Consider the following 27,073-nt stretch of genomic DNA (forward strand, 5'->3'; position numbering starts at 1 on the left):
AATAACTCATTCTCTTTGTCCTGGTTAAAGCACTTACTAAGATTTGAGATTGGGGCTGGGCACGATGGCTTAGCTGGTCACCAAACTTAATGAATTAAATTAAATTCCAGGGATCCATATGGTGGAGGGAGAGAAATGGACTCCTATATGCTGTTTTCTGACCTCTAGTGTTATGACACGCGTGGACCCCAAGCCGATACACGCAAACACACACACACATTAAGTAATTAACTAAATGAAATGTAATAAAGATAAAAGGATGAGGTCAAATTCCAAGATTATAAAACCAAACTTTTCTGACTTTCATTTAAATTAGCTGGTGTGTTAATTATTTACCTAGGTAATGTGTACTTTGGAAGTCACTGATTAGGTTGAATCAACACTGGATCATATTACACAATGAGTAAGTGTTGGTGAATCCATATGAAGTGAACATTTCACGAAAGGAAGGATGTGAAACAGAAGGGACACAGGTTCCAGTCCCAGCTCTGCCACCGAGTTTGTGTGTCTTTGACCAGAGAACTGACTCTCCAAGGTTCAGTTCCCTCCAACCTCAAAATGGGTAAGGGAGCTTGAGAGGATCCCAGGAGATATGACAGGTGTGAAACTTCCTATAAATTGTTAAAAATCCCAGGAACATGGGTAATAAAACATTGTGTGTTTGGGTTCTTAGTAAAACTTAATTTTCCTGTATTGTAGCTTGAAATTATGATGCAAATTTATTGTTATTCACAACATCTGAGATACAGAAATGGGATGGAGAGATGACCCAGGGATTGAGAGTGCCTGCTGTTTTTGCAGAAGCCTGGAGTTTGGCTCCCACTACCCATGTCAGGTGGCTCAGCACCCCCTGGAAATCCCAGTGTACCTGCATTTGTGTGCATGTACCAGTGCACACAAAATGAAAAATAAATATTAAAAATGATCAATTAGAAACTAAAATGGCCATCAACAGATAGATAGATACAGATGTGGTAGTTCGTATGTGTACAATGTTGCGTTCAGCCTTATTTAGCACAATATGGGTGAGCCTGAAAGACATGTTGAGTAAAAGGAGCCAAACAAAGAAACTATGACCTCATATGGCTGATAAAAGCTAGTGAGCAAACAGAAGTGAATTAGAACCAATCATCTCCAGGGGAGGGCAGGAGGAAATAGGGAGAATTAGGCTGTATGTTTCAATTTGCAGTTAGGTAAAATGTACAGTGATGTCAAGTAACACCTAAGGGGAGTAGCTAATAGTTACTGATATAGTAATATAAATGGAAAACTTTCTACAAAGTAGAAACTTTTCTATAAAGTAGCTGTGTGTGTGTGTGTGTGAGTAGAATGAACCCAAGGCCTTGTACATACTGGGCAAACTCTGTATCACTGAGCTGTATGCCAGTTCCACAGAGTTTAACACCTGGGTATAGCATAATAATAAATCTTATTGCAAAGGTGGAGAAAGGACAGACTTAGGTTTTCTCTTCCAGAATTCCAGGAAGCACAGGTTTGCTTGAAAGAAAAAGTAACTGGTGTAAAGTGGTGAATTATGTTGCTTTGTTTGAATATATATATATATATATATATATATATATTATCATGTCACACACTTTAAATGTAGCCAATAAAAAAAATTTAAGCGGACTGGAGAGATGACTCAGCAGTTAAGAGCACTGGCTGCTCTTCTAGAGGACCTGGCTTCAATTTCCAGTACCCAAATGGCAGCTCACACATGGCTTCTGACACCCTCACACAGACATACATGCAGGTAAAACTTCTATGAACAGGAAATAAAAATAAATTCAAAAAATTTAAGGACAACTCCCTGTACTGGTTAATTTAGGACCGATACAGCTTTGCATTTCATGCCTGTGTGAAACCTCTGCTCTAGTGATGGTGGTCCATATTCTTCTCTACCAGCCCGCTCTGTGGTCCTCAGGGCCGTGGGTCTGTATGCTGAAGCCCCTCTCTTCCATCCCTCCCAAGAGCACATGCCTGGAGCTCTGCCTTGCTAACTCTGAACCCCTCCTCCCAGTCTGCTCTGTGTTCCTGTATTTCTTCATCCCGAATGGTAACAGTCCAAAAAAACCACTGAAGCAGCTGTTGCGTCTGGAGTGCGAGCTGCTGGGGAATGAGGAAGTGATTCGGAGACTAGGCTTTTCTGCAGAGCAAAGCCTGAGCAAGAGGGGAGAGTAGTCAGCAATCAGCACTCTTTCCTCAAGAGAATCAACCATCTGAACAACTACTCACACAAGAAGACACTGCCACAAGCGTTAAAGAAATCAGGTGAGTGACAGCAGCACCTGGGCAAAGCATAATAGTAAGAAAACTCTCACGGAAAGTGGGAGAAAGTCCAGATTGGCGTTATCCCTCCTGACGCTCCAGGCAGCACAGCATGGCAGAAAATGAGGACAATGTACAGGGGCTTTGCCTGGGACCCTCAGCTGAGAGAGTTTCCCATCCTGAGGGAACGAAAGGGAGAAGCTGTGCTATTGATTTAATCTCTGGAGAACATGGGTCTCATTTTGTCAATAGTCAGTGTGGTGGACATCCTGAGCAATATCTGCCAGCTGAGCCACTGCCAGTCTGGTGCCTGCACTCTCTGAGGGGTGAAAAGACTATCTTCTGGCCAAAAGGGCTTTGTAGGATGTCAAATGGCAAAAGGTGTGGCATGTTAACTGAGCTAATTAGGTGGCTTAACTGGTGATTTAATAACTCTAATGTTACTACAGCACACGAAAGCATTTTTAAAAAGGTCTTCATTTTTAAGGCATATATTGCAATCACTGGGAAGCTTTATCAAGTAAATATTACTATATATACGTATGTGTATATGTATATGATTTGCTTTAAATGTTTGAACAATCTTTTGAGCAAATGATTTACTTTATTGTCCCCTCCCCCACCCCCCCAGTTTAGGTTGCATGTTGGAATCACCTGTGGTGAATTCACGAACAAAAATCACAGTCCATGGGCACCACCCTGGGCCAGTTGTGACAGGCTTCCAGGGTGGAATAGCTGTGTGTGAGAGTGAAGAACAGCTTCCGTTTGTATTTTTCAACAGGCCAGAGTCCACAAAGAAGAAAGATTAGAGTAAACCTCGCTGATTGGTCCCTTATGCCCCAGGAGCGCATGTTGAGTTCGCAGCGAGCATTATAAAAGCTCTGGACTGCAAGTTCACAGGTGTCTCCCTGAGAAGAGAAGGCTGCCATGGATCTGGTCACAGTCCTGGTGCTCACTGTCTCCTGTCTGCTTCTCCTCTCACTCTGGAGACAGAACTCGGGGAGAGGGAAGCTCCCCCCTGGCCCCACTCCTCTGCCACTTATTGGAAACATCCTGCAGATAGATGTGAAGGACATCAGCAAATCCTTAAACAAAGTAAGTGCTTTTCTCTACTAAGTTTCAAAAGAAAATTAATCTCTGCTTGTTTTTTTTTTAACTATTTTATTTACAGCAAATATTCACATAGGTTCTTGCATTTAGGGTGCCATTGTCAGGAATAGTGGAATGCTATGATGTACATAAATTCTCTCTCTGAGCTTATGTGTGTGTGTGTAGATGTTTGTGTGTCTGGGCGAAGAAGCCAGAGGTTGAATGAAGTTGAGTGTCTTCAATAGTTTCTCCACCTTATTTTTTGAGACAAGGTAGGTCACTGAACCTAGAGGTCAGTGATTGGCTCATCTGGCTGATCATCAAGCCCCAGGATCCTCCTGTCTCTGCCTTCCCAGGGCTGGAATTATTGACCTGAGAACACCTAGCTTTTTATGCATTCACTGGGATCTGAAGTCCAGTCCTCACGATTGCGCAGCAAGCATTATAACAAGCATTTACTGAACCATATCCCCAGTCCCAAAGGATTTAAAAATTATAGATTTCTAATTATTAGTCACAGAATCCCCTGAAAAGAGTTCAGTAGGTGGTCTTGAAGCAAGTTCAGTAGCAGCTGGACATTTGTCTAGTGTGGATTTTGGGGACCGCACAGGTAGCAGAAATTCACTAAGCAGAGTTCAAATTTGGGTCTTTTATTTATGTAATGCTGAGATGAATTTGAAATTCTTTAAGCCTCAGTCTCTTTAGCTGTAAAATTAATAAATATAGCTCAGGGTGTTGGTTAGTTGTGATGGTCTGTGTAGGATTTCCCTTGTAAGTTCTTGGCAAATGGGGGACATTCTGCCCATGGCAGCTACAACAAACAACATTGTTTTCATGTATGAAATCCAGCAACCAAATGTTTTATAGGAGCAAAATAAATCATCAATAGTATGATGACATCAGTAGATCATACTGATTTTATTTTCACTGTTATTTGGTTATTCCCCCAACTTTCCAGTTCTCCAAAGTCTATGGCCCTGTGTTCACTCTGTATTTTGGCACGAAGCCCTCTGTGGTATTGCATGGTTATGAAGCTGTGAAGGAGGCCCTTGTTAATCTCGGAGAGGAATTTTCTGGAAGAGGCAGTTTTCCAGTATCTGAAAGAATAAACAGAGGCCTTGGTAAGTGTGAGTACAAATGTGTGCATGTGTGAGTTGGGCCTTGGCCATACAGATGAGACTGGATGAGTTTCAGGCTGCTCTGGGCCATCCAGATGGCTCCATGTGCTGGTTCCTTGTTGGCTTCCTGACTAGCTCCTGTTTTCCCATCCTGGTAGGAATCCTTTTCAGCAATGGGATGAAATGGAGGGAGATCCGGCGTTTCTCCATCATGACCCTGCGGAACTTTGGGATGGGGAAGAGGAGCATTGAGGACCGTGTACAGGAGGAAGCACAGTGCCTTGTGGAGGAACTGAGAAAAACCAAAGGTGGGTGTCACTTTGTGGTCGTTGACCAGGTTGCTTTCTTCTTTAATGATCTCCATGGCAACACTACTGGGGCAGCCAGATCCTACACTGAGGGAAATGCTTGACAATTCTATGAGAGCGGGAAGGTTTGGTTCAGAGAACCAAGGGAGATTTTGTAGCTCAGCGCTTTCCGTGTTTGTACACAATGTCTGTACATATGGAGAGGGGATAAAAACTCATTAAATTCTGTTTGGGGCCAAGCTTTATATATTCAAGCAATGCCATATAGCTAGAAGGATTGAATACCCCTTTTCAAATTTGGCAATATTTTCCCCATAGCATAATTGTGGGCTAAGTATTCTAGAAAGTTCCAGTAGGAAATATCTGTGAGAGGGCATTACTGATGTTACCTGCCACTCCGCGGAATGTGAAAACATGCATGCTTTCACTTCATTGGTTTGATTTGTAGCTTAAGCCTCCCTGACATTCATGTCTGGAGTTCTTTAAAGACCCAGGTCCTCAGTGTTCACAACGATGGTGTTTACCGTTACTGTTCCCTTACCGCTTGTGTTTTGCTTCTCCATTCTTGACTAGTTAAAGATGTCAGTTGGTGTTACTTATGTGACTCACTGTGGACTTTATTACTTACATATTTTAAAAACCATTTACATTATAAAATATTTTAAAATTGATTTATTGGACTACATCTCAATTACTATTAATGCTTACCCTCGACTTCCCTAATTATAATTTGGCTCTATTTCAGTTCTTCTTGTTATCTTTAATCTTTATTTTAGTACTAATTGTGAATCTTATATTTTATGTTTTATGAGGCTCTGACAACTTGGGCTTCCCTTCCCAAGGCTAGATAATTGATAACAATGGCAAATACTTTCTCCAAAGCATGCTTTTGGGATGCAAACCAGCCTATCTATGACCCTCAACCACTTCTTTTAGTAAATTCCTACATACCAAGTCCACGTTCTTGCTGTAAATCCATCCAAGGCTGGGTGTGGGACAATTTAGCGACCTCTCATACCCGCGGCCTAGAGATCTCTGCGGTTCATCAAACTTTCCCATCCTCAGCTGACAAAGTCTGGCTTTCCTGTCATGGTCATCCCTCTGCATACAAACTCCTGCAAAGGTCTAGCTCTCTGCTTTCCCTTTCCCATCTGCTTCTGACAAAGTCTGGCTTTCCTGTCATGGTCATCCCTCTGCATACAAACTCCTGCAAAGGTCTAGCTCTCTGCTTTCCCTTTCCCATCTGCTTCTGACAAAGTCTGGCTTTCCTGTCATGGTCATCCCTCTGCATACAAACTCCTGCAAAGGTCTAGCTCTCTGCTTTCCCTTTCCCATCTGCTTCCTGGTCTGTGGTGGCACTTCTGTGAGCTGCCCATCCTGTCATTCTTGGATAGCCCTTCTTGTAGGGACTGCCCTTGTCCTTTCTAGGAGACCGTTGAAGGGAAACCTGATCTGTGAACATTACCGTGTCTGAATGAAAATAACATTCTGGGCTGAATTTGAAAACGATAGAAATTTGAGTTGCTGGTAATTTTTACCTACCCTCCACGCCTGGCTTCATTCCTCTGTGATGTGGTTGTCACAGTAAATATGACTTTCAGCTTGATTTCTAAATGCCCTTGATATTTACATAACTCTTCAAAATGAAGCGGAAGGCAAGCCTGAGAATCAGACTTTCACTGTGAACTCCCCTGTCCCAAAACTCAAATGAATAATTTCCAATAATTATCTCTTTCTCTCCTAGGCTAAAATATATTCTGAACATTCAGTGTTATGGCATGTTATACAGAAAAGGGGTGTGGCGTAGGCATACTTAACTACTAAATAGGCTTCTTCTGTTGAATTCCTCACCATGTGTGCATATATATCTTTTAAAACTAACAAACAATAATTGCTTGCTTCTGTGGAGTCCAGTAAGGAATGTGATACTTTCATATAATTTGTAATGATGATGAATAGTTGCTAGCATTTCATCTCCTTAGACATTTATCAGCTCTTTTTCTTGGGTAAGTTAGAACCACTGTCTTCCAGTTCTTTATAAAATTGATGTAAATTTTATATTTATAAATTTATAGAATTGATGTAAACTACTGCTACTGTGCTGTGCTGTGGAGAACTAGAATTTATTCCCCCTATGTAACTGTATTTGTTTCCTATTATCCAGCCTCTCTATTCTTCCTATATACCCCTCCCTCTTAACCTCTAGTAAGCACCAGTCCACTTTGTTTTTTGTAAGATCAACTTGCTCTTTAACTTTCCACTATGAAAGAGAACATGAAGTATTGTTTTTTCTTTTAAAAAAATTTTATTTAAATAGCATTTTTCATTTATTTTACATACTGACCAAGGTTTCTCCTCCCTCTTCTCCTCCAAGTCTCTCCCCCCATTTCCCATACATCCCTCTCCCCTTTCACGCCTCTGTCTCCATTCAGAAAGGGGCAGCCTCCCTCCCCCCACCCCCAGGCTTGAGCAAAGCGTGGCACATCAAGTTGAGGCAGGACAGAGCTCCTCCCCTTGCAACAAGACTGGACAAGGTAATCCAGCATGGGGAACATGTTCCCAAAAGTGAGTCAGTGCCAGGGATAGATCCTGATCTCACTGCTAGGAGCTTTAAAGAGACCAAGCTACACACTGTCACACATATGCAGAAGGCCTAGGTCAGTCTCATGGAGGCCCCCTAATTGTTGATTCAGAGTCTATGAGCTCCCATAAGCTCAGGTCAGCTGTCTCTGTGGATTCCCTTGTCCTGACACCCCTGGCTCATACAATCCCTCCTCCCTTTCTTCACTAACACTCCTGAGCTCAGTCCAGTGCTTGGCTGTGGATCCCTGCATCTGCTTCTATCAGTTACTGGGTGACAATTAGGGTAGTCACCAATCTGATTATAGTAGAAGGCCAGTTCAGGCACTCTCTCCATTGTTGCTAGGAGTTTTAGCTGGGGTTATCCTTGTGGATCCTTGGGGGTTTTCCTGGTGCCAAGTTTCTCCTTAACCCCAAACGATACCCCCATCAAGATGTCTCTTTTGTTACACTCCTGCTCAGTCTAGCCTCCAGCCTGCCTCCAGCAATCAACCCACCCAAACTGCTCCCTCAAGTTTCCATCCCTCTGTCCTCCCCTCCCCTGCATCCAGTCTACCCAGGAGATCTCTTCTATTCTCATTTTCCAGGAAAATCCATGCATCATCTCTCTTTGGGCCCTCCTTGTTATATAGCCTTTCTGGGACTGTGGATTGTAGGTTAATTATCCAATACTTTACTCCTAATACCACTTATGAGTGAGTACATACCATGTTCATCTTTCTGAATCTGGGTTGTCTCACCCAGAACAGTTTCTTCTAGTTCCATCGATTTGCTTGCAAATTTCACGAGGTCATTGCTTTTTACAGCTGAGTAATATGATACTCCATTGTGTAAATGTACCACGTTTTCTTTGTCCATTCTCAGTTGAGGGGCATCTAGGTTGTTTCCATGTTCTGGCTATTACAAATAATGCTGCTATGAACATAGTTGACTAAGTGTCCTTGTGGTATGATGGAGGATCCCTTTGGGTATATGCCCAAGAGTGCTATAGCTGGATCTTGAGGTAGATTGACTCCCAATTTTCTGACAAACCATCGTACTGATTTCCAAAGTGACTCTCCAAGTCTGCACTCCCACCAGTGGTGGAGGAGTGTTCCTCTTATTCCACATCCTCTCTGACATAAGCTGTCATCAGTGTTTTTGATCTTAGCCATTCTGACGGGTTTAAGATGGTATCTCAGAGTCATTTTGATTTGCATTTCTCTGATGACTAATGATGTTGAGCATTAAATATCCATCAGCCATTTGACATTTTTCTGAGGAGAGATCTCTATTTAGATCTGTACCCCATTTTTAAATTGCATTATTTGATATTTTGATGTCTAGTTTCTTGAGTTCTTTATATATATTTGAGATCAGTCCTTTGTCAAATGTGGGGTTGATAAAATCTTTTCCCATCTGTAGACTGCTGTTTTGTCTTATTGACCATGTCCTTTGCCTTACAGAAGCTTTTCAGTTTCTGGAGGTCCCATTTATTAATTGTTTATCTCAGTATCTGTGCTACTGCTGTTACATTTAGGAAGTAGTCTCCTGTGTCTGTGCATTCAAGGCTAGTTTTCATTTTCTCTTCTATCAGGTTCAGTATAACTGGATTTATGTTGAGGTCTTTGATCCACTTGTACTTGAGATTTGTGCATGGGGATAGATATGGATCTATTTACATTCTTCTACATGGTGACATCCAGTTATGCCAGCACCATTTGATGAAGATGCTTTCTTTTTTCCATTGTACAGTTTTGGCTTCTTTAGGGCTGCTGTTTTTCCAACTGGAGTAGATGGTACTTTATAGGGGCTGCTGATGTTTGCTATTGTGAGTAGTAGGCATGTTTTTGGCTTATCATCCTTAATTATAATGGATGTGCACTTGTAGACTTGCACATTAAAATTTATTGATAATTTTGTTAGTACAATTTTGCTGAAAATTGCCCATAAAACATTCCCTTTGAATTAATTTGCTTTTCTGTATAGCAATGGAATGGAATAAAGCAATGTTCCGATGAAAAACTTTCTAGAGGCTGGAGCAATGGCCATGTAGTTAAGAGCATTGACTACTCTTGCAGAGGAGTAGTTTGGTTTCCAGCACATTCACATGACGGTTTACAACCATTTGTAACTTCAGTTTTAGGCGATCTGATGCCCTTTTCTTTCCTCTAAGGGCACTAGGCATGCACATGGTGCATATACATACATGCAGGCAAAACAGTTATACACATAAAATAAATAAATCTTTTTTCCTAATTTTTAAAATTGTTTTAATTGAGCTATATAATTTTCTCCCCTCCCTTTCCTTCCTCCCCCCTCCCATTTTACCCTCTCCTATGATCCCCACACTCCCAATTTACTCAGGAGATCTTGTTTTTTTCTTCTTTCCGTGTAGATTTTATCCATGCATGTCTCTCTTAGGGTTTTCTTTGTTGTCTAGGTTCTCTGGGATTGTGAATTGTAGGCTGATTTTTCTTTGTTTTATGTCCAAAAGCCACTTACGAGTGAATATGTATTATATTTGTCTTTCTGTGTCTGGGTTACCTCACTCAATATGATGTTTCCTAGATCCATCCATTTGCCCGCAAATTTCAAAATGTCATTATTTTTTCTGCTGTGCATTATTCCATTGTGTAAACGTACCACATCTTCTTTATTCATCTTTGGTTGAGGGGCATTTAGGTTGTTCAGGTTCTGACCATGACAAACAATGCTGCTATGAACATAATTGAGCACATGTCCTTGTGGTACGATTGAGTATCTTTTGAGTATAAACCCAAAATTGGTATTGCTGGGTCTTGAGGAAGGTTGTTTCCTAATTTTCTGAGAAATTGCCATACTGATTTCCAAAGCAGCTGTGCCAGTTTGCACTCCCAATAGCAATGGAGGAGTGTTCCCTTTACCTCACATTCTCTCCAGCATAAGTTGTCATGAGTGTTTTTGATCTTGGCCATTCTTACAGGTGTAAGATGGAATCTCAGAGTTGTTTTGATTAATAAATCTTTTTAAAAAAGAATTGTAATATTCTGTTGATGACTATGCCACACAATAGTACAGTTCTCCACTAGAGGGCGAGGTTTGCTAAGCAAATGTGGGATCTGGCTGGTGATTGTAAATATTTTCAGAATAGGAAATTCTTGTTATTTTTCTTTTCAACACCTAAAGAAGAAGTAAAGGGTACTATTTATCAATTTAATCTTTATGTTTGACCTGTATGTGATTTAAATTAGAAATAAAATTTTAAAAAGTTTAATTTACTTTAGACAAACCTATCTTCTAATAATATGCCTTCTTTTTTAGATTAAAAATGGTATTGGAGATGGAACATAGGGTCTTACATCTGCTAAGAAAGTTTCAACCACTGAGTTATATCAAATCTTTGATTTCATATTTTATTTTGAGATAGGGTCTCTCTAATGTGTCCAGGATCACCTCAAACTTACTGTAGCCCAGGAAGGGTGAAAACTTATAATAGTCCTGCTTCACTTTCTTGAATAACTAGGATTACCTGCCTGCATCACTAGGACAGGGTGTGGTTATTTTTATTTTATTTTTATCAAAAATATTATTATTTATCATGATTATTATTGATTTATTTGTTTATGTATGTGGGTGTTCTGTCTACATGTACATCTGCACCTCAGAATAGGGGATCGAGTCCCATGGAACTACCGTTATGGACAGTTGTGGACTGCCATGTGGGTGCTGGGAACTGAACTCAGGTCTTATGCAGGAGCAGTCAGTGCTCTTAACTGCAGAGCCATGTCTCCAGTTTACAAAGTAATGTTTTTTAATATTGTCTTTTTTTTTTTACATATTTTTACATTTGTCCCACCAAGGGCATGCATTTTTTTTAATAATCTTTCTCTCTTTACTCTTCCTCTCTGCTTGTTCTATTTGTAATTCCTTAAATTATCCATCTGTGTTAAAAATTGTCAAATTGTTTTTTTCTTCCTTCCTAGGCTAATGTTTGATTGGCTACAAGTTCTCTATAGATGTGTGATTCTGTGTAACTGTTAGGTCTTCAACTTTTTTGTTATTTTCTTTCTTTCTTTCTTTCTTTCTTTCTTTCTTTCTTTCTTTCTTTTTTCTTTCTTTCTTCCTCTTTCCTTTCTTTTTCTTCCTTCCTTCCTTCCTTCCTTTTTCTTTTTCTTTTTTTTTTCTTGTGTAGTTCAGATTGGCCTAGAACTTTCTGACTGGTGGAGACCTCTCAGATCTCCTCCTCTTCCTTGTGATTGCTAGACTTACAGGTGTGTACCACCATGCCTAGGAGTATTTTAATACCTATTTTAAAATGTATCTCTCTCATATCATTCTTCTTTTGCTTGCAAAAGAAGTCACTTGGGCCAGATGTGTAAATAAAGGCAGTGGACATTAACAAAGTATTTGGATAGCCATCCTGAAACAAGGTTAGAAGGAATTACTAAGTCAGGTCTGAGCAAAACAGAGTGTTGGTTTTCTGTATGTTGCAGTTCTACCTGGTAGAGAATTTGTAGGAACTTGTTAACTTTGAGTTTCTAAAATTATCTTAATATGATACCAAGGAGTCTTTTGTGGTCATGTGGTAACAGTTATTTTTAATATCTCCCATTCCCCAGGAGCACCCTGTGATCCCACCTTCATCCTGGGCTGTGCTCCCTGCAATGTCATCTGCTCCATTATTTTCCAGAAACGCTTTGATTATAAAGACCAGAGTTTTCTTAACTTGATGGAAAAACTTAATGAAAATCTCAGACTCATGAGCACCCCATGGATACAGGTGAGCTCAAAAGACTTTCTTCTTATGGAACCATCTGGGCTCTCTTCTCTGTGAAGTCTACAGAATGATAGGGACTGAGTTGTGGCGTGAAGGTTTCTTGATTGGACAATTTAGAGATGTGATGTGCAGTTCCTTCTTTGTTTTTTGAAAACATATTCTTCAGTTCTGTGTGTGCTCTGTGTGTGTGCAAGTGCGTGTGTGCCCCATGTGTGTGTGGGAGTACAGGTGCCTGCAGAACGGGAGCTATGAGCCGCATGTAGGTTCTGGAAACCCAACTTCAGTCTTCAACATGAGCATTGTTCTCCTTACTGCTGAGCCACATTCCCAACTATTGGTGCTATAGGTTTTTAATTTTTCCTTTGTGCTTTTTGTGTTCTGCAGACAGAAAGTGTTTGCTCCGTAGCTTCTCTAAGCTGTTTCTGTAAAGCTTGTGTTCTTTCTTTAGTTTCTGACAGAAGTTACTTGGCTGTGAGAGTTCTAGATGACAAAGAAGGTGAGAATAAGATGAATTAGAGAAGGAAGGGAGAAGGCTATAGGATAGAGATATAAAATGAAGTAAGGAAGAAAGCCAAAGATGAGAAGCAGGAATGAAGAATAGAAGAGATAGGGAGGAGAAATCCCACCAGACAGAGCTCAGGAGCTAGCAGAAGCAAAAGCTTGGGGTTCTTTCCCAGGACTTTTCCTAGCTTGTCTGTGTCGTGGGCGTGCCCTGGCATTTTGAAAACATCAATATATGTGGATGCTTTCGAGTGGCCTGATTTCCCAAAGATCCTCTCTTTCCAGCCCTCTTCCCATGGTCTCAGTGTTCTGCCAGGGGCTTTCATTGCGTTTTTTTTTGCTCCAGGTGGCCCTGTGTTGTCTAGTGGCATTATAAGGTTTTTTGATAGTCTTTACAACTTTTTCACCCTAAGGAGTTCTGTGTTAGATGAAACAACACAAGTTCTTCAGCTCCTCTCCCCCTCCCTCCTTTTGGTTAAAACAGAAAAACAATTACCTCTACCCCCTCCCCACCCTGGAACCAAGGGCCATAGTTAGACACACTGGGAACAGGGCTGTTGTTAAGGATACCATGAAGACAGGGCAGAGGCAAGACAAGGGCAAAACAATGCTACAAAGCTTTTCTATCCCAGCCATTAAAAACCCTCAACTTATCATTAGTATATAAAAACATGACTATCTTCCATTATTCTAACAAAGTCGTCTCAGACAGTTTTGATTTTTTTCTGTGCATGTGTGTGTGCGCGCATGCATGTGTGTGTGTGTGTGTGTGTGTATTTGTGTGGAATATGGGTCCTGCTTACCCACAAAGAGAGTGTTTCCACATCACTGTCCTCTTGGGATACCGTGAATGTCTCCGAAAGAGGCATCCTTTAGTCTTCAGAATGGCAGACGGATGCTGTAAGTCTAGCCCCGTCCCCCCAACCACAGAGTGCAGGCAGCACTTCGGTAGTGGCAGAGACATACCCAGGCTCTCAGTGACTGTCTAAGGACTTGTTGAGAACCTTCTGCCACCCAGGGGCTTGCCTACCAATTGAAAATTAGAGTCATCTTCATCCCATTAATTAGTAGTTATTTCCTAATTGAGGATATCAAAGACAGAAAATGGGAGCAGATGCTGCCAGGAACCTCTGAGTAATTGGGGTTCCAAGCCAGAGACTCAGAGGCCAGCTGTAGCTGGAACTCTAGCTGAGAAAGTAGTGAAAGTCAGGTTATTTAAGATGCTCAGCATCTGGAGTGTCTAAAACATAGCCCGCTGTCGGGCTGTCATGTTCAACAGCATCACCATCTATAAGTTGGCCTCATTCTGATTTTATAGGAGTCATCTGACCACTGCTGTGTGTAAGCATTTGCTCATAAAATGTGGATTTGAGTTTCATGATATCTTTGAGCCCTTCCCAGTTATACAGCATGATTTTATTCCTGAGGCCAGTGTTACTGGTAGAAGTATCAGAGAATGACTCTGGTCTGCTTGAACTTGACTGAACTTCCTTGACCTCTTAAGTTTACCTCACGCAGGTGAGCCATGGACCTTCCTGTATTTCACAGTTGTAGGTGAAAAAGAGAGAGTGGACCAGACATGTAAACATTATTGACTTGGATATTGGAGATGCTGTCCATGTCTGGTCATAGGATCAGTTTAGTGCAGCCTCTATCAATGCTTCCTTTGTACAGTCATGTGCATTGAAATGTTTCTCCTCAAGTTCACCCTAGTTTTTTTTTTATTATTCTCATATACATTGCATTTTGACTGCAGTTTCCCTCCCTCCACTCCTCCCAGTCCTTCTCCACTGCCTGACCTCTTCCCCAGATTTACTTCTCCTCTGTTTCCCTTCAGAAAAGCGCAGGCCTCCCAGGAATATCAACTGAACATGACTTAACCAATTGCAATAAGTCTAGCAACAAACTCTCACATCAAGGCTGGATGAGGCAACCCAGTAGGAGGAAAAGGGTCCCAAGAGCAGGCAAGAGCACCCCCACTCTTACTGTTGGGAGTCCCACAAGAACATATATTTGTAGAAGATCTGCTCAGACCCATACAGACTCCATGATTGTTGCTTTAGTCTCTGTGAGCCCCTTTGAGCCTTACTTAATTAATTCTGTGGCCACATTCTCCTGGTTTCCTGGACCTTTTGGTTCTTACAATCCTTCCTCCCACTCTTATGAGGGGTTCCCTTAGCTCCACCTAGTGTTTGCTTGTGCCACTCAAGTTTTTGACCAGGGCTATGGTACTCATGTCTTTAATTTTATTTAATGTTTCTTAATCTTCAAGGTCTGCAATACTTTCCCTGCTATTATTGATTATTTACCTGGAAGTCATAACCAAATACTTAAAAATTTCTTCTATATAAAGAATTATGTTTTGGAGAAAGTGAAAGAACATGAAAAAACACTGGATATGGCCAATCCAAGGGACTTCATTGATTGTTTCTTGATCAAAATGGAACAGGTAAAATGTTATTTGTTGGCTTGCATTTTGCGATTTGTTCATCATTTCTGTAATTATTCAGAACATATAACTGTTCAGGCAAGAAGCAATTGGTAAACTCTTTAAGTACCTGCTGTGTGCATGAAACTGGACTAACAATCCTGGAGGATTTGAAAGTAAATTGTTAAATAACCAGAACACATAGGCATCGCTTTTAGGGACTAACACTCTGTCTGAGGAAAGAGAGCATACACATCAGGTGAAGGAGAACTACAAACAAGTCAGGTAATTAAAATACCCAGCATTGAAATAAAAGTGGTTGTTTGGGCCCGTGTGGGAGACTGGGAAGAAAGCACTTATGAGAATGAAAAGAAGCTTGCTGGGCAGGTTTCCTGAATGACCTGAGGTTTGATACAGATTTTCAGTGAGGAACAGGGGAGAGGATTTCACATGGGCATAATGAAGAGATAAGGTAAAGAGATGGGGTAGGGAACCATAGTTGAACACAGCTGTGTGGGAGCCTGCCGATGAGTCAGCTAGGGTACCTGGAGGCGGTTGTGAGGATTGAGGAAACTGAGACAGAGATGCAGGGAAGATTTGGAGGTCTATTGGTTAATACCAAACAGCCCAGAGTTTATTTCAAAGCCTTCTTATAAACAAAAGCAGAACAAAGAATAACATAGACAGACAGTGTCTAAAACCACAAGGCTATTACTGTCCTTGTGCAAGCAATTTCCTATCTATCATGTGCCTGCTGCTTGCAAGCAGTTTCAATTTCTATCTTGATGTGCCTTAGGCTTGGCGTCAGCAGTATGAATTCTACTAGGCAACGTGTTCTTTCTCATGGGCAAAGTGCTCTTTCCCATGGACTTAATCAGAACATTCTCACAGCCCTTAAGGAGACTGGAGCAAGCAAGCTTGAACTGAAATGACTTATAAGTCAGAATGGACCCCAGATGGAAACTGAATCACTTGTGGGCTACCACATAGCTGGAAAATAATTCTCTCCAAATAAGGATGTGGAAATGTTTTCAAGCACTCTACAAACCTACCTACTGGTATGGGAAGCTTTGATACTGTATATATGATCCTGAACTAGAGTCTAACACAGATAATACTTAGGGTAAATTTCTTGTGAACCCCATAGACTGATCTACATGATGAGCACTGGTACTGAAGAGGAGCACTGAGATTTATCATCTGTGTGCATTTTAGCTTGACACAGGTCTGGATTATAGAAGTGTGGATTCAAAAATAAACTCAAGGTGTCCATCTTATATTATCAGAGTCCGATAGGCTTTGGTTTAGTCGATGCCATAGATTCTGCAAATAGCAGGAGCTGTGTGGGAATGTTCAGCGGTAAGACCTAGTCTATGTCTTGATAAGTTTAACTGAGAGAAAAATATTGATATGCGCAATTAGAATCATGGTAGGGAAAGTTCAGGAACCATTGTAGAAGTGAGGTGGAACGATTCTAAAGGCCAGAGATCAGGGAGGCTTGGACTGAAACAGTGTCTTCAGGACAGGACAGGATTGATGCACTCATTAGCTCACAACTACTGTGGGCACCCACCCAAAATCTGCACAAGATCAATCCAGTCCGTACTCTTAGCTGAAGACTTATTGATAGCTTCTGGGAAAGATGGAGTTGGCTTCCTTTAAGGATGTGATTCCTGGTAAGCCCAGCATGTACCCATGTGTATGTGTCCAGCACAAATTGTACTCCATGGGTTATAAAAAAAAACAATAAAAAGAAGACAGGAAGTTGAGAGGGAATGGAGATATGGGAGGCATATCTGGAAGGAATTAGGAGGAAGAGGGGGTATAAATAAGATCAAAGCGCATTATATGACTGAATAAAATTCTCAAAATTTAATAAAATGTTACATATATCAAAGAGTAATGGTGGATAAGTTCAGAAGCTGGGTGAGAAGCATAATATAGATATAATAATAGCATGTGTATGTACAAGTGTACACCGTGAACGGAGGTGAGAAGCATAATATAGATATAATAATAGCATGTGTATGTACAAGTGTACACCGTGAACGGAGGTGAGAAGCATAATATAGATATAATAATAGCATGTGTATGTACAAGTGTACACCGTGAACGGAGGTGAGAAGCATAATATAGATATAATAATAGCATGTGTATGTACAAGTGTACACCGTGAACGGAGGTGAGAAGCATAATATAGATATAATAATAGCATGTGTATGTACAAGTGTACACCGTGAACGGAGGTGAGACTAAGAGCAGAAAAAGCTAAAGTGTTAGGAGAAACTGATGGTAGGAAGAAACAAATTTCTCCGGATCTACACCTTGTTTGCTGGTAGGGGAGAGTTGTTAATATCATGGAGACGGGCTTGTACAATGCTGTGAAGACTGCACACTTAGCCTGGGTTAGGCTGAACTCTTAGGTCTCTGTAACGCAGTAACTTCACCTCAGTGAACTGGTGAACTCCGTAAACTGTGTTGCTCTTTGGACCTGTGTGAAGTGTCAGCAAGCAGCTGATAGGCCCTCTCAGGAGAGCTCACTCACGAATGGAAGTTTATCGATTCCTTTCACCAAACTGACATTCTGATTTCTTTTTTCCTCCAAAATAATATTTTTATTAATTATTTGGGGATTTCATACAGTGCTCCCAGATCACACTCGCTTCCCATTCCTCCCAGGTTCACCCTCCCACCCTTGTGCCTCTCCACCAGAAAAAATAAATAAAAAAGCAACCAAATCACCAAGTCCAATCGTGTTGTCCATGTGCTCAGTGGAGCATGGTCAAACTCCCAGTGCCCAGACCCTTTAAGAAAACTGAGTCCTCCCTGCTCCAATGGGAGCCATCAAGTGTGCAGAGCTACACTCCAACATATTTATCACAATTTTTAAGGGCTCTCTTCAATAGCTTCCTGTCTGGACTATTTCTTTTTTTAGGGGTGGGGGGATGGAGGGAGAAGCTTGTCACAGAGGCCTTCAAAGTCTCTTATTCTCAGTTATGAGTCTACAGACATTGATATCACTGCAAAAGCTGACTTGCTCATAGCAGTAGGCAGCAGTAAGGATTGTGGACATCAGCATGGTTTACAGTGGCTGCTTGGATCATAGATATCAACATGGTTTCTGGGGGCAGCAGGACCTCAGAAATCTTTCGAGGAGACAATCCAGGAAATGAACCATTCTTTATCTTTGGTATCTTGTTGCTCAGAGTCATGGAGATTGTGTGGTTGGGCTGTGTCTGAGGGTAGGACCCTGCTCATGCTCCAGGCCCCTGCCCATCACCCTGCCCTCGGTGCCTGAAGCCCCTCAGGTACCCCGGGTTTGCAACCCTGAGGACCCCCTCCTCGGTGGTGAGGCCAGGCAGAGAGTGGCCTGAGGTGGTGGGCCCAGCCTCCCAGTGGTCCCAATCGGCAACTTTATGCTCCTTTATTCTCTGAGGCTACTTATCCACACCTTACTCCTGTCTTCTTTTTTCTAATTCCAAGAAACCACTTTTTAAAAGTATCTCCGCACAATACCTGCCATTTTTAATTGTCCAGAAGATACTCCTTGCTCTGCAAGCTTATCCTCTACCTCTTATCTCCACGGAGCTGTGTGCCCCCACAGCCCATATTCTCTCAATCTCTCTGGCAGACATGCTGATTTCTATTAGTACTGTTAATGTCACACATTTCAGAGTTCACAATAAGGAAGTCAATATTGTATCTAATTAAATTATTTAACGGAAGAATTAGTTGCAAATGTTTCTCTGAAAAATTATTTTCTTTGTTATGGCTTGGACTGTAAATCCAAGAGCCATGTGCTAGAGACCTGCTTCCCAGATGAAGATGCTTATGGAAGGTGACAGAACCTTTTGAAGGTAACTCTCAACCTTCCTAATGCTGCAGCCCCTTAATACAGTTCTCATGTGGCAATGACCGCCAGCCATATAATTATTTCCATTGCCACTTCATAACTGTAAACATGCTGCTGATATAAATCAAAAAATTATTTATTTTAATTTTATGTACACTGGTGTTTTCCTAAGGTGTCAGGTCCCCTGGAACTGGAGTTACAGTTGTGAGCCTCCATGTGGGTGCTAGGAATTGAACTCAGGTCTTCTGGAAGAGCAGTTGGTGCTCGTAACCACTGAGCCATCTCTGCAGGCCCACTTATGAATCTTAATGTAAATATTTTTGAAGATAAAAGCTTTCCAAAGGAACTTGACCCACAGGTTGAGAACCACTGCTTTAGGCGGTGCTGCCTAGCTGGAGGAAGTTAGGTCATTGAACTGTTTCCTCGGTTTGATGCCCTTGTCTCTTTCTTCTCTTTGCTTCCTAGCTATGAGAGCTGAGCAGCTTTGTTCTACTGCATTTCTCTCTGCCCTTATCTTCCATCTCCCAGTATGCCCAGCGTCCCAGGCCAAGTAGTGTCAAGGACAAAACAACTGAACCATGAACAGCAGTGAATCTTTCTCCTTATAAGTTGTTTTTCTTCTTGGTGTGTTGTCAAAAAAGTGGTGGAAAACTAACTACATTGCTTTAAGCATATAATATGTATTTGGGTACAATGATCTATAGGATATACATATCTATATGCATATACATACATCTATGTAATTAAGTCATCAAATTAGGCCAGTTGACATATCCATTACCTCACTTAAGTATCATTTCTTTGTGATGAGAACATTGAAAAAAATCACAATTTTACCCATTTGGAGAATGAGAAATAAAGAGTGGGCAAACTAATAACACGTTCTGCTATAATCTAGGCATTGTAGCTTTCCGATTAGACTTGTCCTTGTTTGTTTCTTATCTTAAGAACAACCTGAGTTAATTTTGATTCACTACGATTAAGTATGCCAGCAAACCAAAATAACATCCACATAAATCCTAGGAAAAGCACAATCCAAAGTCCGAGTTTACCATAGAAAGCTTGGTGGCGACTGTAACTGACTTGTTTGGAGCCGGAACAGAAACAACAAGTACCACTCTGAGGTATGGACTCCTGCTACTGATGAAGAACCCGGATGTCACAGGTATGACTGTAGACAGGGAACCAGAGAAACTCAACAAAGATGCTGGAAAGACACGACCCATGGCCTCCATTTGGTCTCTTAGAGAAACACCATTATTGAAATTGCTCTGTTGCTAGCTGTAACATGTACATATGAGGAAGAAATAAGAATAAGTTTTCATAATAGGAGAGAGTGGCTGAGAGAAACAAGACATCAAGAACAGTAGCAGAAGCTCTGATTTTAGAGACCTTACTCTGATAAGGTGTCTGCGTTTGATGGGAGGTGCTTGTAGCAAGGCACATGTGCCTCCAACTGGTGTAGGTTGGCACATTGGTTTCCTAAAGGATAGGAGGGTATGGCATGTGTCATAGAGTATTTTCTTTCAATATATAAAATAATGGAGACTAGATATTTTTTGAAGAAAATTCTATTTAGCTCACAGTTTTGGAGGCTGGAGAGTGCCTCACTGCCATTTGCTAGCTCAGTTGAGCACCCTTGTTGGATGGGATCATATCGGTTCCAACACATGTGGGAGAGGAATTCAGGGTCAGTGCCAGGATTTCTCATAACAACATAACAACGCTTCACATTCTGGCTTCACGATGGATACTACATTATGTGTGTATGAGAGTCTTAGAGGAGAGACAGGAGTGACAGTTTAATGAATTCTAATATATAAAATATTTCTAGGGTTTGAAACATATTTGAACATTTGTAATAATTCAAAGCTAGCATCCAGTATTAGGAAGTTAAATAGGCTCTTTATGCTCAAGAATATATAACACATATGGCACAACCACAGCTCCCTTACCTGTGAGAATATTCATGAAGACACACTGATTGATATAAGAATTAGTGCATATATAATAAAAGTCATAAGTGTACTGCAGGAGAGAGAAGTGTGGAAATGTGTGTGTGTGTGTGTGTGTTTGTGTGTGTGTATGTGTGTGTGTGTGAGAGAGAGAGAGAGAAAGAGAGAGAGAGAGAAGGAGAGGGAGAAAAAGAGGGAGAGATAAAGAGTCTGTTTGGGGATGTTATCTATTTTGCATGAGATGGTGATAAATATCTGATTCCTTGTCTCTTTAAAAAGGAAATTGTTTGTTAATAGTACAGTAAAAAATAGAAATTTGAATGTGAACATAAATTGCCCAAGATACTTAAAGAATGTTTTGAAGGGCTGGAGAGATGGCTCAGAGCACTGCCTGTTCTTCCAGAGGTCCTAAGTTCAATTCCTAGTAACCACATGGTGGCTCACAACCATCTATAATGAGATCTGGTGTCTTCTTATGGCATTAACTCAGACAGAACACTGCCTACAAAACAAACAAACAAACAAACAAATAAAAACAAAGAATGTTTGTAGTGAGTGTTTTGGGGATACGAAGAAAAGACAGAGAACCACTGGGAATTTGCAGATAAGCAGGTGTGTATGTATGCACATGTGGCACTTCCACCCCTATCTGTCAGGAGAATTCAATTCCTATCATATGTTAATTTCATATGACACTAATTCTTATTTTACAGTTTTTGTCCTTATAGGGATAGTAGTTTTTTAGTTCATATGTGTAAGATATCTATATATATAGTGAAGCATTTAAGCATTCTTCTGTGCATTGATTATCCTGTATGATAATATGTAGACGTATATCTACTTACTGAATGTCTGGGTTTTGGGTAGTTATAGTGTACTGTGGTATTACAAGTCTAGATGTGCTTAGGGCCTGTGATGCTGTTTGGGTCCCTTCATTGTACTCTATGGAGCACTGACTTGCTCTGGCTTTTCTCCCATTACTTCATTTCCCACCCTGTCTTACCAGCTAAAGTCCAGGAAGAGATAGACCGTGTGGTTGGCAGAAACAGGAGCCCCTGCATGCAGGACAGGAGCCACATGCCCTATACTGATGCTGTAGTGCATGAGATCCAGAGATATATTGACCTCATTCCCATGAACCTGCCTCATTCAGTGACCTGTGATGTTAAATTCAGAAACTACCTCATCCCCAAGGTAAGCTTGGTTCTCTCTGTCACTTAGTGTTGATGAAGTTCCCATTCACACATTGGTTTCTACCATGGTTGCAAATATATGGGAATATTTAAAGTAGTAATATGCAAAAGTGTTTTAAAAGAAAGGCATGGCTCTTAAATTTCATAAGCTTAGAAACATGGAGTTTCTAACTTTTCATTAAACATTACTAGCTTGATTTTTGTTGCCCTGATAAGCACTATGTCTAAAGGCAACTTAGGGAGGAAAGAGTAATCCTATAGGTCATAGTCCATCACAGAGGAAAGTCAGGTCAGGAAAACTAGCAGGGCAGTCAGTCTGGCAGGGCAGGAACTTGAAGCAGAAGCCATGGAGGAATGCTGCTTACTGGCATGCTTTCCCTTGCTGTTGTCCAGAAAGCTTTATTATATAACCCAGGTTCAGTTTTATGACATCACTCACAGTGGGCTGGGCCCTTTCATGTCAATCATCAATCAAGACAGTGCCCCACAGACATACCTCAGTTCAAGTTCCCTTTTATAGCTCTGGGCTGCGGAAGTTGATAGCTGGAGTATCTAGGGGAGTAGATATTCTCAATTAACACTTAAGTGGATATATGACTGTGTTTTTGTATAATATGTGCATATAGGTATAAAGATGTGTTTAGAACTGTATTTTAGCCTATTAAATCTATCACACTGAAATACTTTAATGTGTATCTTCCAAGACTGAAGGCTTTCTGCTACAAATTGATAGACACCCTCACACTGAAGAAATTATCAATATACTAATAATATCCTCCACACAGTTTAAGATTATATTTTCTGGTAATATGAAGATATCTTTTGTAGATTTTGATTGGGCAGAGAACTTCTCATAGTACAATAAAGGAACAAATTTATGATTTGATTTTCTAAAATTGAGAAAATTTTTCTTTTTTGCAACATGTTTCCAGAATTTATTTATCTTATTGTAGATTTTTTTAAACCATTTGACCAGACCCTCCATTTTCTTTACCACAGCAACCCAGTGACCACCATTCTACTCTGGAGAACTTTTCTTTTAAACATTTTTTTTGATACAATTGTTTTGAAGAGTCAAAGCCTCTTGACCTGTGAAATATTTCTCTGTGTGTTTTTTTTTTGGAGGTTTTCTTGGAGATTAGGTCCAATTGCATGTTTTGAACAAGGACATTTAATAGGTGATGCTCAGTTGATGGCCTGTTTCATTTGACTGTGGCTCTAGATACACTTTGGTCCCATTGTTGATGACGCTAGAGATCATCTTTTCTGATAGTGTTTTCTTTTAAGATCCTCTGTTAATGAGATTATGTATTCTGCAGTAAAACAAAACAAACAAAACAAAACTCTGTAGGATGAAATTCAATCTTTGAATATTTTATTTTCCAAATTATCAATAGTTTTAACATTAATTTATAATCCCTGCCTGAGCATCATATTTTATAAATAATTTACCAGCAGTTTATAGAATTAATTAGTATTTTTAAAAGATAAATCTAATCTTTGACAATTTCTTTTTTCTTTGACTATTTCTTGCATGTCTGTAATGCCACCTGACCCCATTTGTCCTCTCCTTCCTTCCTTCTCCCTCTGTGACTTTCACCAAACCTCTCCATCCCATCAATCTCCCTCCCCACCTCCACCCCCTGACCTACTTGGCTAATGAGGGCATCAGTATTTCATGGGTGTGGAGCTATCCTCTGGAGCATGCATGACTTACCAGTGGTCACACTACTCTTAGTACAACTAACTGATAATCCTTGCCTGAATTAATAATTCTGAATTGTAAAACGAAGGAAGTTCTCATTTTTTTTATCTCCCTTGTACTTTCAAGGTAGGGTTCATTTATGATGAGGAGGTACCCATATTTTTGAATGATAAGCACATAGTATATCTCAATGATAAGTGCTCAATATGTGATAGTGTACCTGTTAGTAGTATATTCAAAGTTTTTAATTAGATCAGATCTCCCTTTAACAAAAGCTTGAGCAAAGGATTCTAAATTCTTCCGACTTTTCAAGAATGAACGCAGACTTCCATCTAAAACCATTGGCAATGTGTGGTGAGAATAGAAATGATAAATATGACAGTGGGGAGGGAAGACACCAGACACCTTGGGAACAGCTACAGTGCGTTCATAAGTTTTTGTACCAAAATCTCAAGTAATCAGTCTTTCAACTGCTAATGGAGATCACAATAGTAAAACTGTTGCTACTGTACTACGCTCAACTCATCAATTTTGTGTCTTCTTTAAAAACAACAACACTGAGTTGTTGTTGTGTGTGTGTGCTACTCATACACTTGTGGATGTGTAGCCATCTGCTTGAGTGTGATGGACCTACTGGAGGTTACACCCTTAAAGAAAACTGACTCCTCAACTCTCATCCGAGAAGTTTTACTTGCAGTCGATGAATGGTGGTGAACACAGAGACCTTCAACTCGATCCAATACATAGATTAAGAGACCTCAGAATGCCCTGTCACAAATGGGATATCTCTATCACCTCTTCCTTTCAAGGCTAAGGGATCATTTTGGAAGAGAGGGCAGAAAAGTTGTAAGAACCAAAGGTGGTAGGTAACTACAAAGAAACTGCATAAGTAGGCAGTTACACCTATGAACTCACCGCAGTTGTGACAGCGTGAGTGACACCTATACACACTTAAACCAGAACACGGAGAGGGGAGGTGGGCATGAAGTTCACCCCTAACTGAGGACTAGTGTCAACTCATCTCTCTTCTTCTTTGGTCTGCGTGTAAATGTCCCTGCTCTGTTTTGGACGCAGTATCTTATCCATAAGTCAAACAGATTGATCTAGGTGAGTTCCATCACTTCTTCCCATCTAAATTTCATTATGTCTGGTGGCTATTTTCAGGGTACCACTGTAATAACATCATTGACATCCGTGCTGTATGATGACAAAGAATTTCCTAATCCAGAGGAGTTTGACCCTGGTCGCTTTCTGGATGAGAGTGGCAACTTTAAGAAGAGTGATTACTTTGTGCCTTTCTCAACAGGTAACAGAAATTTACTTTCATTTGTACTTTGGAGGACGTAATAGAATTTTAGAGCCAGGTGAAATGGTGACTTCACTGGGTCTGATAGATTTGCTCTTTGTATGTTATAAGGAGTACCACTTTAATTACTGTGTATTTTCTCTACACATAATAATTCCTCATTATTGGGCCATATCAGTGAACATTGCAGAGTCCAACACACTTTTTTCCAAGTTAAGAAAGCAAAGTGTATTTATTGATCGGACTTGGCCACTGGTTATAACCCCCAGCTTTCCAAAAGCTTCCCTCGGAAGCTGATATCATTTAGACTTGCCTCATCTGCCATGAGAGAGATATCTAAGTCCACATTTTGAGTATCTCCTCTGTGGCATCCTTCTCTCTGGGAATGCAAGTGCCCTAGAGAATAGAACACACTCGTGCTCTGAAAGAGACTCACTCCTGAGTGAAGGAAGCAGGTGAGTCAACAAGGCACTGTAATGCAGTTGGACTAGTGTGAGAGGGTGTCAGAGGGGAAGTTACTTAGATCTTGCTCTTTTGTGCCCACAGAGGAAAGTTGGCTGACTTGTAGGGAGCAACGAAATAAGAAAAGAAGAGGAGGCAGGGAACTGTACAGAGGAAATGAAGTACAGGGGGATGGACATTTTCTGTAGATGCAGGAAGTCAGAACCTGTTGAGTAAATGCAGGCAGATAAAGACCTTGGGCATGAGGAAGGATACTCCGCAGTGACTCTCAAACCTTAGAGTTTACTTTACTGATGATCCTTCACCTTGGATGTTTAATCTCAGTGCTCCATTATGTGTGCTGAGTCTTGGGCATGGATTCACTTTTACCTTTTGCTATAGGGTTTGATTCTTAGGTTGGTCTTGAAAGTGTGTAAACTGAGATGTGTATACAGAGCCCCTCCTCCTTTCTCTTAAGAAACTCATTTTGGTAGGGAGACAAAAGATAAAGCACAGGATTTAAGCAATCCCAGCTATATAGAATCATGAATATGATGAGGAAACCCACAGAGGATATGATCCTATTGAGATTACAAGGAACATAAAGAGGAAAGGTCATAGCTCCTTGGGGAAGCATCAAGTATCAAAGCATTGTTCAGTCAAATGGGGCAGCTTGAAGTTTTCAATTTCATGGTGTCGAGATGGGTGAAGGGAGCTGTGTCTGGAGCTGAGAATGTGGTGTGTGTCTCCTATCCACACACCTAACAACTCATTGGCTATTTACTTCATACTCTTCATGATGATTCACAGCACAGCAGTTGAGTCACAAATCTGTTTTTGGTGTCTTCAGGAAAGCGGATGTGTGCAGGAGAAGGCCTGGCTCGCGTGGAGCTCTTTTTGTTCTTCACCGCCATCTTACAGAATTTTAACCTGAAGCCTCTGATTGATGTAAAGGATATTGATACCACACCAATTGCCAGTGGATTTGGTCATGTTCCCCCTTCGTACCAGGCTCGTTTTATTCCTGTGTGAAGAGCAGCCTCCTTATGCTGTCAACCTGCAACTTCTGCAGGGTACTGTTCATTTCACTCCTGGTTATATAGTTGTTTTCTCTCACATTTCCCCATTCCCTTGAGATCCAGTGAAACTCATTAAGCCGAGTTCTCTGGGTCAATACACAGTTCAATGCTTTCTTCTCCTATATTACCTGACACTTCCATGCAATACTTATGTAGTGAGCACTAATATTCATGATGCAGTTACTACTGATAATATGAGTTTTATTGTAAAACAGTAAAATCTTTATGACACTCCAGAGCCATCTGTCCCCTGCATGTGCTGAATAAAAACTAATTTCTGGGGTGGTTCTCAGACATTCTTTTATTTGAGCATAATGCAAGGAAGAAGTAAAGAAAATAAAGTTTCAAGAGGCCATATTTGTTCTCATAAAGATTTACAAAGAAAGGGACCAAGAAGAAAAGGACAGAAATACTTTCTTGGCTGTTACTAGACATTTGGATTTGGACAAGAGAAACCAAACCCAAGAACAGTTTCTGGTATTGGGAATAATTCAGAGTATCAGTCACAGGG

The 27,073-nt window shown here is 40.7% G+C and overlaps 1 protein-coding gene across 3 annotated transcripts; it reads left to right on the forward strand.

The window, feature by feature from the left end:
• Positions 1-419: 419 nt before the first annotated feature.
• Positions 420-26,854, forward strand: LOC119808112 (cytochrome P450 2C11-like). 3 transcript variants are annotated; one of them, XM_038320455.1, is made up of 11 exons: positions 420-599; positions 2,021-2,271; positions 2,900-3,363; positions 4,316-4,478; positions 4,634-4,783; positions 11,944-12,104; positions 14,875-15,051; positions 19,907-20,048; positions 21,845-22,032; positions 24,901-25,042; positions 26,334-26,854. In XM_038320455.1, exons 3-11 carry the CDS (start codon positions 3,196-3,198, stop codon positions 26,513-26,515), a joined length of 1,473 nt encoding a protein of 490 aa, XP_038176383.1. In that variant the 5' UTR covers positions 420-599; positions 2,021-2,271; positions 2,900-3,195; the 3' UTR covers positions 26,516-26,854. The 3 variants fall into 3 exon arrangements, with proteins under 3 accessions (XP_038176383.1, XP_038176400.1, XP_038176391.1); XM_038320472.1 differs by having other exon boundaries at positions 2,905-3,363; XM_038320463.1 differs by having other exon boundaries at positions 444-562.
• The last annotated feature ends 219 nt before the right edge of the window (positions 26,855-27,073 follow it).

Source organism: Arvicola amphibius, chromosome 1, assembly GCF_903992535.2.
Source record: "Arvicola amphibius chromosome 1, mArvAmp1.2, whole genome shotgun sequence".
Lineage (NCBI taxonomy): Eukaryota > Metazoa > Chordata > Mammalia > Rodentia > Cricetidae > Arvicola > Arvicola amphibius.

Coding starts and splice junctions, on each gene's coding strand:
- LOC119808112 (XM_038320455.1), top strand. CDS start 3,196: ATGGATCTGGTCACAGTCCTGGTGCTCACTGTCTCCTGTCTGCTTCTC. Junction 20,049..21,844: donor GAAGAACCCGGATGTCACAG/GTATGACTGTAG, acceptor CTGTCTTACCAG/CTAAAGTCCAGGAAGAGATA. Junction 22,033..24,900: donor GAAACTACCTCATCCCCAAG/GTAAGCTTGGTT, acceptor GGCTATTTTCAG/GGTACCACTGTAATAACATC.